A 19724-nucleotide genomic window follows, 5' to 3' on the forward strand; every position below is an offset into this window, starting at 1 on the left:
CATGAAGTACTGTGACAGTCATTCCAGAATCATCAGTGAACATTACTATAAACACACACATGTGAAAAGATGTTAAATGAAAGTTCTGATACTATACACACATACACACAACACACGCACACACTCCACACACACACACTGATAACAAATAAAGAACAGTAGTTATTGCTCCTAACAAAAAAAAACAAAACCTCAAACTGGTGCTGATTCACATTTCCCATCAGCCACTTCACAGGTGAATCAACACCAAAGAGATACAAATAATAATAATGATATTTTCCTCTTTGATTACCGCATCTTTATTTAGCTGTGGATGACTGAGGAGAACAATATCTTTCTTCCTGACTACTAGTTGTTCCTGGCATGATATTTTGTTTTCAAGTAGTGCTTGGTCAGTCCTAAAATGGTCAAAGTACATTTTTTTCTGATCTAGAATTTTAGTTTTCTGCATAATCTGTACCTCCTCCATTATTCAGTTTAATCTGAACTGAAAGGCGACCATGCGTCAGTTTTTCTCTTCTTTAGTTGCCATCAAAGCAGTAGAATTCTTCCAGCTGATGAATGCCAGTTTACGAAATACTTACGTCTCATTCAACGCACCAAGAGATAATCATATATACTCTGATTCAAGACTGATGAATTAGAATCAGAAAACTCAAGCACTCTCCAAGAAATGTTTCTCCCCAGAAATATGCAAACACAATGAAAACAATTAAAACATCAAAGGCAAATGCCATACAGTAAAGAATGATAAAACCATAAAAAAACAATAAACTTTATTAACTATCAAATCAGATGATGATCACGTATGTACGGAGGCAGAACTGTGACCAGAACACACTGACACATGACCAGTCCTTACTTTCTGGAGCTGACGCGGTGTTTTCTCTGTGATCCCGGCCGCTGTTGGCGAATAACACGTTTTGTTTCAATCTCATCCTTCATGTCCAGGATCTTCTGTTTTAAGTCTGGCTCCTCACATAAATCTGGAACATGCAACAAACCCTGTACAGGGACACTGTTCCTTGTCTGCCGGTGGGGAAGAGGACAACTCTGTCCTGGAACCTCTCTTGCACATTTGTTTACATTATCTCCCTCAATCGACATCATTGGGGGGAGGGAGACCAGGTGAAGAAAGCATCTTGGATGCTGCACAGATTTTTGTTTGACTTTTACATGCTACAGTTACTTTTCTGTGTGCACTCTTTGTGTTTAATGCCTCTCCCATTTTCACCATCATCTCTTTAATTCTGGCTACCTCCATTTTTCAGACCATCACCTTGTCTAAAAGCACACAGAAACTGCATAATCAATGCTTTCTCCATACATATCTTGATCTGTTCTATGCCACATCATAATATCACAACTGAAAAAGAAACAACAGTAGAACTTTCTACACACATATCTTGATCTATCACACACCAATTCCAAATACCACAACAAAAAACCAAAAAACAAAGGAACAGCAGCAACATCACACAAACATACTGACGACACAAATATGACTGGTTATATACACGAATAAATAGGTCAGTCTCCACAAGGGGTGCAGTGGTAGAATGGGAAAGCATTTAACTTCTGACCCAGTGATCAGGGTTTGAGGCCCTGTTTCAGCATCGTGTTAGGGATAGACAGTTTCCGCTGATTTTCCTAACTCCACCCAGGTGTGAATGTCAATGGGTACCTGATTTTGGTTGGGGAAGGTTAAGACAGTGGAAGGAGAGGATTTGTCCCTACCTTCCTATGCTGAGCCTTGGACACCGTGGATATGAATTCACTGCCCCAATGGCTATAAAATGCCATATGACCTTTAAACTTTCTTTCAACCTTTCCAAACATTTTTTGTCAACTTGCAAATGAATATACAATCTCCCTCACCCTCCACTATGTCTAAAGTTTTTTCTTCTTCAAACTTTTGGTTGCACACCTTCACACAGTCATTGTTTCATGAAACAATTTAAATAATTATGACGGAGCAGAAACAAGGACTATTCTTCAAGACTGGAAGAACACTGTTCATATAAAACTGCACATTACCAAATGGAGTCTCTCCGCTCTTTGTCTTAGCGTCCAAGTCAGCACCACTGTCCACCAGAAGTTCCAGGATTTCTTGCTGCAAGGAAACACGTTTTATAATTACTATTACTATCATAATTATTAGTGTTACTTCTATTATTATCATTATCATGAAAATATAAAGAAAGTTAAATGGAAACAGAATGACCTTGCTGCAGAACATCTGATCACATGAAGCGTGGCTGTGAACCATAATCAGCTGATGACTCAGAACAGAAGAAAGGATTAAAGGATAGAGTGCAAAGCGCAAATATGAGTGAACAGCAAATCTGATTATTGCCTTGATGCAAGATTGTTTCAGACTGTCCTCGTTACTGAACCAAGAAAAGTCTAAGAAGAGGCACATATGATGGATAATTCTGTTCCTGTCTCATCTATGGAAGATGAAATTACAGTGACGCATCATTGGTGTGATCTGCTGGTGTTAATTCTGCAATATTATCTCCTACAATGCCACTGTCTTCTGCAGGAAACAGAGAAGCCACGCACTGTGTAGTGATGGCCTAGAGGTAACGCGTGCGCCTAGGAAGCGAGAGAATCTGAGCGTGCTGCTTCGAATCACGGCTCAGCCGCCGATATTTTCTCCCCCTCCACTAGACCTTGAGTGGTGGTCTGGACGCTAGTCATTCGGATGAGACGATAAACTGAGGTCCCATGTGCAGCATGCACTTAGTGCACGTAAAAGAACCCATGGCAACAGAAGGGTTGTTCCTGGCAAAATTCTGTAGAAAAATACACTTCGATAGGAAAATCAAACTGCATGCAGAAAAAAAATGGTTGGTGCTGTAGTGTAGCGATGCGCTCTCCCTGGGGAGAGCAGCCCAAATTTCACACAGAGAAATCTGTTGTGATAAAAAGAAATACAAATACAAATACTCCTTGACTCCTGACTTTTATCTCCCATATCTTCAACAGGAACAGCATCATGAGAGATTCTAGGGACTGCAACTATTCCAAGTCCCCATAGGGGCCATTATATTTATCAGCGAGTTCTAGGGTAAGCATTACACATATGCACATAATTATTATCATGGTATCACTGTTCTCCTTCTTCTTATTTTGATACTATTATTTGTTTCTATGCTGCTGGTGAAATCCAACACTACAGTGGAAGGTATGGAGCTCATATCACACTCCCCAAACAATAAATGTTGATAAAATACACAGACATCCCCCAGCTACTCACATGTGCCTGCACACACACACACACACACACACACAGAGCCAAACTCTCTTGCCAACCAATACACAGCTATCCCCCAAATATGCACATGTCCATGCACACTCACACACACACATACACACAAACGCTCATGCACCCATACTCTCTTGCTAACGCTCATCCTTAAGCTATGCAAATGTGCATGCACATTCACACACACTCACTCACACACCCACACTCTCTTGCCAACACTCATCCCGAAGCTATGCAAATGTGCATGCACATTCACACACACTCACTCACACACCCACACTCTCTTGCCAACACTCATCCCGAAGCTATGCAAATGTGCATGCACATTCACATTCACATGCACACACACACACACAACCACACTCTCTTGCCAACACGGCTTGAAGGTGTGTGTACCTGAGCCCAGTAGGCAGCAGCATGCACAGCCTGCCAGGAGTCCTTGTCCCTGGTGTCCACACACACATGGTTGTTCAGCAAAAAGTCCACCACCTCAATGTACCCATTGGCTGACGCTATGTGAAGCTGTCCACAAAAGACGGAGAAACACTATTAAAATAACCAATCCAATAACCAAAACAAGGACACACGAACAGTATCACACATTGACTGATGCAAAGTAGAGATGGACAAAACAAGGACATAGAAACAGTATTACCCATAGGCCAATGCTATGTACAGATGGACAAAACAAGGACACACAAAGAGTATTACAATAACCACAAAGTTAAATGACAATGATATGATATTACATGACATGTGACAAAGCAAGTCAACCTACAGTGTAAGGAAGGATTGTGACTGAAGGTTGCTGGCACTACCATGTCTCATAAATTAATACTTCTGATTTATATATAAAATAATATGCTCCTGAAACAGGCCAATTTTATAACAGCAAATGATAATGTTTTTTTTTTTCACAGTGAATCAAGAAAGAAGCATCATTAACAGTGTGTGAAAGTATATACTGGTGTAGTCAGCTCTGGGAAACAAACATCACATCAGAAGAACACATCTCCTGCTTTTCTTGCGAAGAGTGTAAGAAAATTTATTCTTCAAGAATCCAATCACTTGAACACAAAATCTAGACTTTGCCAGTTTATTTTCTTCTGAATTTCTGCTCTAATTCCTCTTGTTTGCCACCACCAACAAATAAGAACAGAAAAAGATGACATTCTGTTGAAACACACCTGTCATCTCTTATCAATTAATTTTCAGTCTTTGGATATAGTGACTTGAACTTACCAAAGTAGCACCTGTCTGGTCAACTATTTCCAGATCTCCTCCTTGGCTGACAAATTCTTTGAGGTCCGCTAACATCTGGTGTTCTGTAGCAAGCCGCGTCACATCAATCTGCTCCTGAGTTATACCTGTTTACACAATCACCACACAGTCTTTAGTTAACACAGACAGACAGACCCTCCCCATCCCCCATAGAAGCTGAAGTCTATCAAATATAACCTGTAAAACAGACCTACAAGTTTCAAATCTATTTCATAATGACTTAAAAAAAAAAAACCCAAAAAACCAAACAACCCACAACACTAACATTCAAGTTAGTATGGCTAGCACTCACTTTTCAAAACATAAATTTGAGGTAACTACAGCTTCAAATTTAGATCACAATTAAACATTTTCTCAACTATAGCATACTAATCAGATTTAGGATGGGAACTTTCATTCTTAATAACTGCTGAACTGTGGAGCATTCTTAACTAAGAACAACACACAATCACATCAAGAACTACAAAAAAACAAACAACAAAAACAAGCTACCTCTTTTGGACATTTCTGTTTCAATGTAGTCCAGAGTGATTTCATCCTCACAGATATCATACGGCATGTTTCCATCAGCATTGACAGCCAACAGTTCTGCTCCCCTGTCACCAAAAACACAATGCTTTTCTGAACATGTTCAATCTTTCACTCACCCACTGCCAGAAACAAAAAGGAATGGATATTAATATGGGGAAACCAGAAAGCATGAACTATTATCTAAACTGTGATCACTGTATTCTGATCATCCAGTCTTATTCAGAAAGAAACCATATGTACTTTTAACAAGATGATTGTGGAGTTTTCTTTGACAGGTTTTCCAGTCTGTGAAGACATCATCAAATGTGGAGGACTTAGCATGGTGTTCACTCCTCTTCCAGACCATAGGAATCTACCTCACATCACATGATGTCATCAGCACACTCTAAGATATTTGTTGCTTTTTGGCAGCTTACAAGCCACATGTTAGTTCAGGGAATATGATTTCCACCTATTGCCAGTGTTCAAGAAGGTGATGTGCATCACTTATTGTTCTCAATCATAGCATAGCCTTCTTCTCTATGAAGCTGATGCTTTTTTTCTGGTTGACTTCTTCTTGCTCTGAGTTTGGTGAGCTGATCTGCTGCTTTGTTGCCTGAGATTCCAAAAGTGGCTGGCACCCACTGCTGGACTACTTGTCTTCTCTTGGCAACTTCTTGGAGTCTTTCCATGAGGCGAGGAAGTTTGTTGCCTGCAAGGGCCTCCAGAACAGACAGTGCATCAGAGATGAAGACAACTTGGCGACAGTCGCTCTCTGAGTCTAGAACCATGGCGGCAGCCTGCAAGAGGGCCTGAATTTCAGCCGAGTAGTTTGAGCAGTGTTTCCCAGTTGGTATCCCTGCCATGGAGGTGTGTCCCTCAGGATATCTGATTAATACACCTGGTCCTCCATCAGTCACAGACTTGGTAGGTGAGCTGTCAATGTACACTTGAATCCAGGATTCTTTTGGGTACTTCTCAGCAGTCATGGCCAGTGTGAGGGTGCGTTTGACCGTGACATCCTGAGTGTCTCCTGAGGTAACCTTAGGAACTGTTGTTGATATGTGAAGATTTTTATCATCTTATTTCCATGGCTGTGGCAGGTCAGAGGGATTTAGATGGCTTGTGGTAGGTGGCAAGCAAGCCAGGTGCACCCTGGCAAGTCTTGCTTTCATGGATGAAACTACCACATCCTCTTATTCATCGGGATGCTGAGTCAGGCACTTGAATTTCTCTGCCTGAACCATGATCATTGCATCTCTCCTCTGATGGAGGGGCTGTATCGCAGTGACTTCCTCCATGACCTTGATAGGGGTGGATCACATGGATCCAGTGATGATCTGGGGGACTTGGTTTTGGACCTCATCCAGGGATTGCTGGTGGGTCTTTGGACTGATTTTCTTAAATCTTTCTAGTGTTGAATAAAAACTCCTAAAATCCTAGCATATTATATTGTATATATTTTAATCTGATTCGATGAACACTTATTGACTTTAATATGTACATTATACAGACTGGATGCAGTGTATAGACACAGACTCGCACAAACATGTGTAAATGAACAAATAAATGAGATAAACAACTCTAGCCTACCAATCTATGTGTAAATTAACAAACACCCCCCCCAACCCCCTCCCCCCCAAAAAAAAAGAAAAAAAAGGAAAGAAAAAAAACATTAATCAATCAACAATCAAACAACAACAAATCAAAGCAAATCCCACAAAATTGTACACACACAATTAGATAAATAAACAAATAAATGACTGTCTGACCAAACCACAAAGCCCAACACCCAGTCCAATGTGTGCAGGTGAAGGCACACCTGAGCGTACCTGTCAATGAGGTGTTTGCACAGGTTCATGTGACCACAGGTGGCTGCAGCATGCAGAGGGGTCCACATCTCGCTGTCGCAGGCATTCACATTGGCGTTGTGGTCCAGCAACAGTTTCATCAACTCTTCCGAGTCATCAATGCAGCACTGTAAAAGCATTGTTGGACAACATAAATTATTACAACTTTACAGTTTATTAGTCTATTTTAACACACTCATTTATTTTCTTAAAAATACTTTGGCCATGTGGCTTTGCAGATGATGTTTCAGCTGTGTTGGAAGTGGGAGGGGCCAAGGGGGCCAATGAAAATTTGGGGGGGCCAGAGTATCTTTTGGCCCCCTCAGTATTTTCTGTCTTGTTAATTCGTTAGTTGTTTTTTTTCGCAGCAGATATGCCAAGACCGTTTTTTCTCTTACAAGGGATGACAAACACAAACACACACAAAACAACCCCCATTGATAGGTTTGCTCTCTCTCCATTTTCACTAATACGAAGAGGTTTTCTTTCTCAACTCTGCTGGTAACATCATCAGTGGTGGGTAGGGGTGGGGGGAAGGGTAAGGATTTTTACGTCATGCTTAGGTAACTACTTTCTGTCTGGGTTGCTTCCTGTCTGGGTTTCCGGGGTCTCTCTCTCTTGCGCTCCAGTTCACTGACAGTCCTTTCAACAGAGAACACAGACATTACTGCAGTGCTATTACTATTTCTGATGATCAAAGATGCCTCCAAAGAAGAAATGGAAAGCAGACAAGAATCAGTTGTTTTGGTGTGTGTATGTAACATAGATGTAATGTTTTATGTTAACAAAAGCGTTTTTGTAAAGCACCAAGAGCAGATTTCTGGATAGTGTGCTATATAAGTATCCATTATTATTATTATTTGCGAAAAATACTGATCAAAGTATGCGTCTTGCGACTGGTGTGAAGAACAAGAATGAAGGTAAGTGTCAATGCTTTAACTTCACGGGCAGGAAAAATAATGTCTAATAAAGCTGGTGAGAGGGGAAGGGGGTGGGGGTGACATTGCAATCATTTTAAATGGCACTAAATGATGCAAGGAACACTTAGATCTAGTTTGATAGACTTTGAATGAAAAAATTAAACAGAAGATACGGATTCAGAGATCTGTGTGAAGACTCTTCAGAAAATGCGTACGGATGATGCCTTTGAAACTGTCTTCCAGGCATCCAAGGAAAAAGCTAAAGATGTTTGTGATGAACCACACCTTCCCAGACAACAATGCATACCCAAAAGACTTGATGATGGCTTGCAGGCTCATCAGTTCTCTGATGTAGCTTCATACTTCAGATGGCAATACTATGAAACTCTAGATACCATCATTGAGAACATCAAGAGAAGGTTTCACCAAAAAGTTTTGATGTGCCCAGACAGATGGAAGCTGTTCTTCTCCAAGCAGCTTCAGGGAAATGCCACATTCCAGAATCTCTTCGTAGGACATACAGTGCTGATATTGACTTTTTGCGACTAGAAACTCAGTTAAGAATGGTCCCAGATGCACTGGAAAAATCACCAACAACCCAGAGAGCTGACTCCATCATCAAAGCATTGTGCTCATTGTGCTTCTCAGCACTCAAACGAGTGAAGAAATACCATAGAACTTCCATGACCCAAAAACGGTTAAACCACTGCTTGATCATGCACGTCCTTAAGGAGAAAGTGGACAGTCTTGACTTGGCAGCAGTTGCCAGAGAGTTTGCTGGTGTGAATGAAAAGCAACAGAAATTCTCTGGCAAGGACAGCTTCTTTGGCAAGGACAGCAAGGACCGATGAAGTCAAGAGGTATGACCATTCATTTGTTTTTCTGTGGTGTCCAGTCTGTCTGTTTATTCCTGGCTGACTTACCATCTGTCTATGTAGTCAGAAATGACAAATGGACCTATTAATGATGTCACTGCCCATAACTTCATTTTTGCCTGACAAGAAATATATGTTGGAAACGATTTCACCTTTTATGACAATAGTTTTAGTTCGAGCATGTACATATTAATGTGGACAAAGTAAGTTTTAAATTAACATTAATCAGTCTGCCTTACCCCCACCCTCAAACTCTGTGCCCCCCCTCCTCCCCACTGCAAATCTGCTTCAGTCGCCACTGATGTTTGTAGTATAAGGTATGACCTTGAGGCTTTGCAAATGTATGCAGATGATGTATGTGTATGGCCTTGTGGCTTTGTACATGTTGTATGCATAATGTATGGGTTTGTGGCTTTGCACATACTGTAAACATGTGTATACTGCATGGCCTAATGGCTTTCCAGATATATGATGTATGTGGGACGGGCACACACAGAATTCCTATGCACTAGGTCACAAAACATCTACAAATCTCACATATTCTGTAAGAAAGTTATGAACTTGAAAACTTACAGGTAAACCACAACAGAGTAAATATCATAATATTGACCGAATTCTGTAACTTACTTTATATTCTTATACATACATAACACTATAATTCTTGAAATTATGCAGGTCATACATTTGGAAAAAAAGAAAGAAAAAAAAACCCAAGTTATATACACTAACAAGGATAACTAACAATTTATTGAATAAATTTACAATGTGCAGATACACAACATACACTTCTAAAAAAACAAACACCCCCCCAAAAAAAACCAACAAAACAAAAAACAACATACACTTGTCAACACAATACCTTTCACCAACCATTAGAAAATTCATCTGACATGACTCTATGGTTAAACTCAAAGGGTCAAATAGATAAAACAATAATTCAATGGGAGGTGGTTGGGCTGGAGGGGTTGGGGGATGGATTTATGGTGAGGATGAAGGGGTGGGGTGGGTGGGGGGCTAAATTCTCAAAAGAAAGGAGACAACTGAAAAAAAAAAGCAAAAAAAAAAAAAAAAAAAAAAGCACCAAATAAGATTGCAGAATATCTTGTATCCATCTAGATGTACTATCCATCTATCTGTCTGTCTGTCTATATATCTCTCTTAATAAAATAAAGAAAAAAGAAGTTGGAAAAACAGGGGGTTGAGGGGGATCCCTACTCTCTTCATACACATGTGCAAAGTGATACACACAATGGAAAAAAAAAAAAGGTAAGATAAAATAGAAGGTAAGACAATTCCCTCCCTGCTCCAAACACATGTGTATACAATTTTTACATGAACAATGAAAAAAACAAGGTGAGACAAAACAGGAGGTTGGAGGGCCCACAAAAAAACAAACCAAACCCAAAATGGAGCAGGGAAAATTGCAGAAAATATTTAAAATTGAAGATTAAAGATGCTGAATATGAGAGAGAGAGAGAGAGAGAGAGAGAGAGGGGGGGGGGGGCTGGTGTGTGTGTGTGTGTGTGTGTGTGTGTGTGTGTGTGCGTGTGTGTGAGATTTCCCAATTACCTGATTAATTGTTCTGATATTGACAATGTAGGAAATTGACTGTAAAAATGGCGGTTTCATTTCTTTTCATGAGATTCTTCTCTACAACCTGCAGAGCAACTTCAAGCCCCTGTTTGTTTTGTTCACATGCTGAAGCTTATCAGTTTAAAAGCTGTGTAGAAATGGGCAACATTAATCATACATGTTTACACAAAAGGACAGGCCTAGACTGTGAACTAGTATTGAAAAGTAGTGTTGAATCAAATGACTTTATGAATATTCTGTGAACTAGTATTGAAGAGTAGTGTTGAATCAAATAACTTAATGAATATTCATTTTGTTGTTCTGCTTACATTATTCTGATGTTGGAGTCTCAATGTTTTAAGCTGTGTTCTGTTTTCACTTTTCAGTTTACAATACAAATTCTCTTTGTTTCGATATGCGAGCCTTTGTATTAATAAAAACAGTATGAAAAAACAAAAAAGAAAATAAAAAAGACATAAAAAGTTATATACTCTGACAAGGATGAATTTTACTGATTTTATACAAAAGACAGAAACACACATCAGTGACATGACAAATAATCTGAATGAAGCGCCCAACAATGACCACAATAAAAACATTTCAGGCTCCCTTAACTGATTCAGCCCTATGCCAATGCACTGTCCTAACATCAAAACTCATTTCATTAAAATGGTGTACACATTCCTACAAATACAAAAACCGTAAGCAAAAGAAAATAACTTCTGTAGTATTTCTGGCTGTGTCCCCACATGTACATTTGGAGGAAAATAACAGTTGATTTCAGTTTATTTTCTTTGTTTTTCTGCATCAATATGGCAGGGGAACATGCCAAGGCTGTAAACTCCCTAGGGTTGTATGGGTTAACCGACATTATTGATTATATATCAAAACTACCCTTTTCTGAGATGAATGGTAATAAAATGATGAGTGCGCACAAATCTGTACCTTTGTGCACATCCACAAAAGTATGAAGCTCCAACTATGATACTTTAGTATTAAAAAGACCTTTCTCATACAGAAGATATATATAATTCAAAGTAGAGATTAAAAAACAACAACAACCACTTTGTGTGATTGTGCTTTACGTACTTAAGTCTGCATTCAGAAATATCACATGATACTGAGAAAATTTCTACTTTGTTATCACCCATTTCATGAAACTTGCAAGTTACATGCGTAAAAGATGTATAAAATATGCAAAATTTATCATCATTTCAAATTCTTCAAAGTAAAAAAAAAAAAAAAAAAAAGAACATGGAACTGGTGTGACCAAATAAAAAACCAAAGTCATTGTGGTCACAAACAAATGTAAAAGATGAACACAACCAGATAACTAGCCCGCAAAGTTTATCTGTAAGCCAACAAAACAAAAAGGAAAAAAGGTAATGTCCAGTCAAATGCTTCCAACCTGACTGCAATTGGGACAGTCACTTACACAGAAATAAAAACAAACACTAGGGGCAGATAATGGGGACAAGAACATGTTACCTGTTCGTGAATTCTTTTTTTGTCTGCAGACAATTAAAAAAAACAACATAACAAACAAAAAACAAAACAATTTCCCCTCTGTTTAGTACTCCTTGGAAAGTTTAGGCATTGTCTATGATACATAAAAAAAGAACGAATTTTCTGATAATCATGAGGGCCAGTTAATGTCCATGAAAATCAATGAGGCTCCTTCTCTGCAGATAGAATGCAGCCACAGAAAGCAACACTTCTGAATGCAACCCCCCCCCCCCCCCCCCCCCCTGAGATCAAAGATATTGTCGTATTTCATATTTTGGATATAATACATATCTTATGCTGCCTTAAAAACCATGCATAACAGAATGGGATATCTGCTGTATTTCAACAGATGTCAGTAAACTATTAGTTCACAGCATAGAATTCTCTCTCTCTCTCTCTCTCTCTCTTCTTTCACCACAAAATAAAATAAAACTAATATGGAATATATGTATATACAAACACTGTGCAGAGCATTCCATGAAGTGTGATCACTCATCATTACACAAACACATAACATCGCACAACACCAACAGAAAGCATGAAAAATAAACCCATACAAAGCATCCATTTAAAACAACAGACAGACAAGGCAACAAAATAACAGAACCAGCCAGCCAACCATGTACACCTATACTATAGATCACCTACAAAACAAAGGGAGAAAAAAAAACCAAAAAAACGGATGGAGTATCACTAGCATTGTTATGATATCCATGCACTTAACAGCAGAGACTGTGACACCCACACCTACCAACACACATGTATGTATAAACACACACACGACAACTGAGACAAACACACACACACACACAAATACACTCAATCCATCCATTCATGCCAACAACTTGTTCTCCACACATGCCATGGGTGTGGAAACTCCCAACTGGCATGAGCCAGATAAACTCAAGCACTGTGATACTGACCTGATGAAGTGCTGTCAGCCCATCTTCGTTGGTGACATCAGGATCCACACCACTTTCCAGAAGTCTTTTCACTGTCAACACAAACAGATTTCATCAAGGATTATACAAAGACTTTCAAATTGTACTTATTATTCTGTGTATGTACAAGTCCAGAGCTGTCCTGCTATTCTAAAACACACACACACACACACAGAGAGAGAGAGAGAGAGAGAGAGAGAGAGAGAGAATGGGATCATACAAATCATGAGTATCATCCACTTCATGGATGAGTCTTTGGGTGTGTTGCTTTTCCAAAACAACACTGCAAATGTCTGTATCTCTCAGGCCTGGTGTCGAGCACATGAATATCATTATCAAAGAAAGCACAGTTTACAACTTTGTTGCACTGTCCTAAACATAAAATGGACAGGTCTCCACAGCAACATATTCATCATCAATATCCAAGACAGACAGACAGAGACCTTTTTTATTCAAGGATGAAAATCTTTGTCCGTTCTTCTTATCTTTCCTTGCTAAATTCAGTATCATGTACTTCTACTACAAAAACTGAAAAGAGAAAACACATACTTGTCTATATGAAGAAGAAAGGAAGAAAGAGAGAAAGAGAGAGAGAAAGAGGTGGGATGGGGAAAAGAAGGGGGAGGTTGTTGGGGGAGATGGAAACAGTATCTGTGTGTTGAGTGAGGCAATAATGCATCAAAGTTTGCATCATTTGGAGGATCACATATGTGCATGTGTGTGTTTCAGTGTAGGTCTGGAAGTTTCTGTATGTGCAAATAAATTAATCTTTGAGCACATTCATGTTTGTGTATATAAATTCACATCAACAGGTGCAGATTCATAAACTGCATACAATGTCAATGTATCAGTGCTCATCTTCATTTGTGTGAGGTCAAGGGACTGGGTGTACATGGTTATAAAATTGACTTTGCCATCCTACTTTCTGCAGGGTTCAAAGGCCAGACCCTTCACACCAGAAATGTCATTAAGTCAGTAAATATTTTCAGGTCCACAAGTTGATGAAACAAAGAACTGGCCAAGTAAAAGATCTTCCTGTTGGCTTTGAAACACTTTTTGTGGAGTGAACTCAGCTGCTGATTAAAAAAAAATCTACTGCTGTTTCAAGTATCATTTTCACCTTCTTCACCCACCGACTGCCTTCTGATAGACTACTGACTTGTTAAAAAAAAAGTAGTTTTCAATCTGTTTGTCATCACCATACATACATATAGTTGGTATATATACAAACTCCACAACTCCACCTGCAAATACTGACAGTTTTCGTCATCGCATTCATAGGAAGCTAGTGTAAACAGTCTACTGTCTGGTGAATCTGAAATATGTGCTGTGGTGGAATGCAGTCAATGCACAAAATTATACAGGTCTGTTTGCCCGTGGGAGACCCAAAGCAAGTGGTTTTCTCAACATCCCCCTCCTCTGCCCCATTCTCTCTCCCACCCCCCACCACCCTGAATTCTTCAGGCCACAGGTCCAACAGTCATGCAAGACTGACTTGCTGGGTTGGTCACTGGTCATGCTTCATTGTATATTGTGGGAACTCCAAATTCTACTGTGTGTGTGTGTGTGTGTGCGTGTGTGCGTGTGTCTGTGTGTGTGTCTGTGTGTGTCTGTGAGTGTGTAAACATGAGCACACAAAGAATAGGTTGCAGAGAGAGAGAGAGAGAGAGAGAGAGAGAGAGAGAGAGCACAGGACAGGCACATATTCCCACACAAGCATGCATGCACACACAGACATGCACACACTGTCACACATTCCTCCCTCCCCTCCTCCCTGCCCCCACCTTCATCCCACACAGTCCAACATCACATGGAGTGGAAAGACATAAAACTGAAGACTACCACACAGACACACCAGCAACACTGTCGTCACCAGACACAGAGCTGCACTTGGCAAACAATACCTTTCTGCCCAGAAAGTTAAAGACATAACATATCTGAACTATGTTTACTGTGCACACAAAGCATATCGCATATATCTTAACTGTGCACACATTTTTTGTCTTTTAAATCAGTACATGCATGTATGTGTATAAACTGAGCGAATGATGCATAAAATAGCATAGAACATGTGCATACATGCATGTTTCTGTTAGGCTTTTGCAAGCAGTCTGATTAACCCCCCCCCCCCTTTTTTTTAAAGCCTTTCATTCAAATTCTCCTTTTCATGTTGAAATCTCTTTTTCTAACTCTCCCTGTTGACTTCGTTCTTTATTTACTGATACTGATCAATGTTAGAGCTGAGGAAGGTGGCAGAACTTTATGGTTTGAATCCCGGTCTTATACTTTCTCTGAAGTTTGACAGGAAAATCAAACAAAGCATCTACTACATATCTATCTATATATCTCTCTAGTCATTCAGATAAGACAAACTGCAGCAAGCACTTGGTGGAATGAAAAAGAATCCATGGTTACATAAGTGTGAAATCCACTCTGAAAGGTACAAAAATATATGCCTCCAGGCCTGACTAGCACAATGGGTTATGCACTGAGAAACTGAGAAGAGAACTGAAACAGAAAAATTGATCATTTGATGACACGATGTCATGTGTGTTGCCAATTACTAGTGAGTAACTTTAGTTTATAATAATGATAGTGAAGAGCTCTTCAAAAGTGCTGTTCCCTCACAGAGAGGCTAATGGCACTTCAAAAATTAAATATAACAGTAAAGAAACAACAATTCTCAAGAAATCTAAAATAGCAATCACTCATGGCACTCCACAAATTACATGCTACAAAAGGGAAGCAACACTCATAAGAAAAAGAATAAAAAAAGAAACAGTCACACAGAGACACACACACACACAGACTTACCTTCACTGAGGTCGTTCCTCGCCGCAGCCTCCAGCAGGACAATGTTGGGAACAAACTTGATGTTGCCCTTGTTGCTTTTCTTGGGTTTTCTCTGTGACTGGTGCTTGTCCTGGTGCTTCTTCTTCTTGGAACTCTCTTTGTCCAGTTGTTTTTCATACTGGTTCCATTTCTTCAGCTGCTGTGATCTTCGTTTTCTGGCATGCTTCAGCCTTTCCTGCGTGGTCATGCGTTCAATGGAAGGCATTTCTTGAACCAGTTCGTAGTGCTCCATAGTGCTAAGTTGTTTTGCTTCACTCTGTTCTGAACAATGCTGCACCTTCTCTCACAGATTCACACTTTTCAGAAAAAACACCCACCACGTACACGATAGAGATTGAGAGCAGTTGGCACAGCAAGGTTCTGGGCTCCAGACATCATTCATATTGCTTTTTTTTTCTTTTTTTTTTGTATCTGAGCTTTGATCCAAACTTACACTGTCAGGCTGTAACAGGGTCAAAACTCATGCTGGAGGTTGTGTGCTGGAGCAGTACACTTGACAGCAACAGTCAGTAACAGACACAGACACTGTGATATACACGGCCGACCAGTTATCCTGTTGTCTGTGTTGTCAGCATGCTTGTCATGTCTGAGCCTAAAGTCAGACTTGGGCGGTCTGGAAAAGACATACACTTTAACAATTAACATACGCATTCAAACTATACTGCAAATTAATAGCAACTTCTGAAAGTCTATCAAGATCAGATTATCAAGAACAATCTTTGATCAGGGTATCGAGAACAATCTTTTTTTCTTCTATCAGCACATTCTACAGCATAATTTGACATTTTCCTGTTATGGACAACACTTTGCTCAGCATGTGGTGGGAGTGTGTAATTTTAGTTTTAGTCTGACATGAATGTCAAGGACAGACAGAACATGATCTCCTGCAGAGAGTGTTGCAGCCATTCTTGCTGGCTGTCAGCTCTCAGTCTTTTCAGATGTTTCCAACCAAAGAACAAAAGAAGGAAATGTAGCATGGAATATTGTTTAATAAAAGTTTCATTATCACTGGAAGGGTAACTGAATGGGTCAACCCCTCTATGTCTCGAAGACATAACTGTTAACAGAACAGCATTGTGTCTGCATAAAGTAAGAAAAGAAAATAAGAAGGCAAACAAAATTTTAAAAAAACACTTATACTGACAGCATCTGTGCTCATCACAATAACTGTCAATAGCCATTAAAAAATCTCACATAAGTTGATCAGTCTCACAAACTCATGTGCTATTCATGAATCAACAGGTTTTTATCCACAAGCAGGAACATAAATGTGCACAACACTAAAGGCCTTCAGTGTGCACCCGGTATGCTGAGCAAAAAAACCTGTGTGGCAGGTTCTCATAAGGATGTTCTATTTACAAAACATCCACAATGGGGAATGCCCCTGTGCAAACACTACCGGTCACATTATTTCTGTCTAGACTGCGCAACATCTGTATAAACACATTGTGATCATTGGTGCTGTTCTAAACTTTTATACTGAAAATTTATGTTCACACACAAACTGACAAGTAAGTGTCATGACATGACATTGTGAATGAAATATATCTTGTCAGCAGTCATGGTAGTTTGTGTGCGGGCTCTTGACACTGATACTTTTCGCTGCTTCCACTCTTACCTACAGGATATATTAGTATTTGAGCACTTCTAAGCACTTCCTGCAGTGAGGCAAAGAAATGGCTGATACGTCTACTGTCGTCCTTGTAACTTATGTCACCTTCCGCATATTTTGCAACGTCTATAACTATGAGTATGCCCCTCCCACGCACACCACCCAAGACTGGAGTGGCATGCCAACGATAGATTTGAGTGAACCTGGACAGTCACCCGTTGACTGAAACGACCAGATCTACTGACGGTCTGTGTCAGGTCTGTATCCTGCTCTTCTGCCCCAGATCAGAAACGACGTGCACGGCTTTTGATGACCGCTACGTTACTGGCTGCTTTCCCAGGAACAGAAGCAACAAGGGTGTGTTACGCTTGAGTAGCCAGTCAGCAATCTTCGAAGTTTGACAACAAATGGGTTAAGTTCGCGACAAGCACAGAGCAGACGACACCACGGTGCATCTGCACCTACAAGGAAGAAAAACTTGATAAAAATGCAGATACCGTAGAACTGTCATAAATACAGAGATAAGACGACCCACCTGGACGACCTCACGTAAGTGTATCTGTCACTCGATCAGGTTTGTGTTGTAACGGTCGACATTTTCTGTGTCGCGGTGTGTCAGTAGATGGCGCTGCCGAGACTCAGTTCCGATCATGTGACAGGTGCAACTTCAGGTGTGCCTCTGTTGTGCTTTGTCAGTTGTACCGTGTGTCATGGATTTTTCTGACCTTGGGACTTTCTTGTTACTCACCCTCCAATAACATCAGCACAAAATTTACACCGATAAAGCCTGTCTCTTTGCGTCATTTTACGAACACCCAGGCCGCGGGTGAAGACTGACGGACCCCCCCATCCCTCGTTACCTGCTTACAGTCGTACGTACCGCATATTATAAGAGCCGGCGTGTTTCCCCTCAACGGATCGCTATAAATACTGATTTGTTCTCGAGTTTCAGTCTTTGACAGGAACACGTTGGAACGAGTTACATGTAACAGACGTTCCCCATTGCCGGCATTATGCCGCCCAGGCGGAATATTTCCACTAACTGTTCGGCGAGCGTCCGCACCGGCTTCACCAGTTATCTAATCATTAGCAGGCTGGTCCGAGTTACACACACCGGACTTATACGCGCGCGCGGACACACACACACACACACACACACACACACACACTGGCCCGGCGGCCAATTGGCCGCATACACACACACTGAGACGCCCCCCCCCTCCCCCAACCCCTCCTCCGGCGGCCCCTCCCCCAACACACCCATGGCACACACACACACACACACACACGTGCGCGCGCGCGCGCACACACACACACAGGCTGACGGACACACTGACACTTGGACACACACATACACACACACAGACACACACACACACACACACGTGACCGTGGCACACTGACATACACACACACACACACACACACACCGGCACACCAGCACACACACACACACACACACACATACACTGATACACTTACACAGTGACACACACACACACTAGGAACTAGAAACAGACACACACACTCTGACACGCACACGCACACACACACACACACAAACACATACTGACACACTTACACAGTGACACATATACACCGTGGCACTGGCACTTGACTGAATACACCGTGGTACAGACACACACACTGACACGCACGCACGCACACACACACACACACTGACATACACACACAGTGTCACCCCCCCCACACACACACACACAGAGGCACACTGGTACACTGCACTCGCGCACACACACACTGACACACACACACACACACACACACACACACACACACACACACTGACACAGAACGTGTCACTGACGCACGCACACTGACACTGACACAGAGGTTGTCACTGACTCACACACACACACACACACACACACACACACACACACACACACACACAGACACATGCGTGCGAACTCCATGCATGTACACACACAGCTATCAGAATACACTCTCTCTGCCTCTTTCTTTCCACTGAAGACTTGACGAGAACATGCAATTGAAAGACACCACATCAGACGGTGCAAGGGAGATAATTACGCATGCAACCTTTGTCTAAGGAAGAAGATGGCAGAATGGTTAAGACCCTTACCTGCCAACACAGTGTTAGTGAGGGTCTGGATTCGATTTCCGCTCTCGGCCTTTGTCCCAAGTTTGACTGGAAAATCTAACTGTGTGTCTGGTCATTCGGATGAGACGACAAACCGAATTCCCCTGTGTGCAGCACGCACTTGGCGCACTGAACTGAAAAGAACAGATTGGAATGTAGGCCTAATAAGTAATAGGCCTGGGTACACCTATATACTATGCATGCACTCAAGGTTTGACTAGCCCGTTGGGTTATGCTGCTGTCAGGCATCTGCCTAGCAGATGTGATGTGGTGTAGCGTATATGGATTTGTCCGAAAGCAATCACGTGACACTTCAGTATCTTGCGAAAGTCAAAGTTAAAAAAAATATATATATATTTATTGATTTTTTTCATTTATTAACTGTCGGTCATAAAGGTCAAAGACAAT

The 19724-nt window shown here is 40.9% G+C and overlaps 1 protein-coding gene across 1 annotated transcript in view; it reads right to left on the reverse strand.

Annotated features, from left to right (window-relative positions):
* LOC143286147 (protein phosphatase 1 regulatory subunit 16A-like) overlaps window positions 1-17816 on the reverse strand; it is a 32644-nt gene extending 14828 nt beyond the window's left edge. Inside the window, exons 1-9 of the mRNA XM_076593751.1 lie at window positions 17727-17816; window positions 15541-16192; window positions 12709-12779; window positions 6895-7040; window positions 5045-5148; window positions 4514-4638; window positions 3668-3793; window positions 2038-2113; window positions 863-986 (exon numbers count right to left, since the gene is read on the reverse strand). Coding sequence (XP_076449866.1) covers window positions 863-986; window positions 2038-2113; window positions 3668-3793; window positions 4514-4638; window positions 5045-5148; window positions 6895-7040; window positions 12709-12779; window positions 15541-15811 — 1043 coding nt within the window. The 5' untranslated portion in view covers window positions 15812-16192; window positions 17727-17816. The remainder of the gene's footprint in view (window positions 1-862; window positions 987-2037; window positions 2114-3667; window positions 3794-4513; window positions 4639-5044; window positions 5149-6894; window positions 7041-12708; window positions 12780-15540; window positions 16193-17726) is intronic.
* Between the last annotated feature and the right edge of the window lie 1908 nt (window positions 17817-19724).

Source organism: Babylonia areolata, chromosome 9, assembly GCF_041734735.1.
Source record: "Babylonia areolata isolate BAREFJ2019XMU chromosome 9, ASM4173473v1, whole genome shotgun sequence".
Taxonomy (NCBI): Eukaryota; Metazoa; Mollusca; class Gastropoda; order Neogastropoda; family Buccinidae; genus Babylonia; species Babylonia areolata.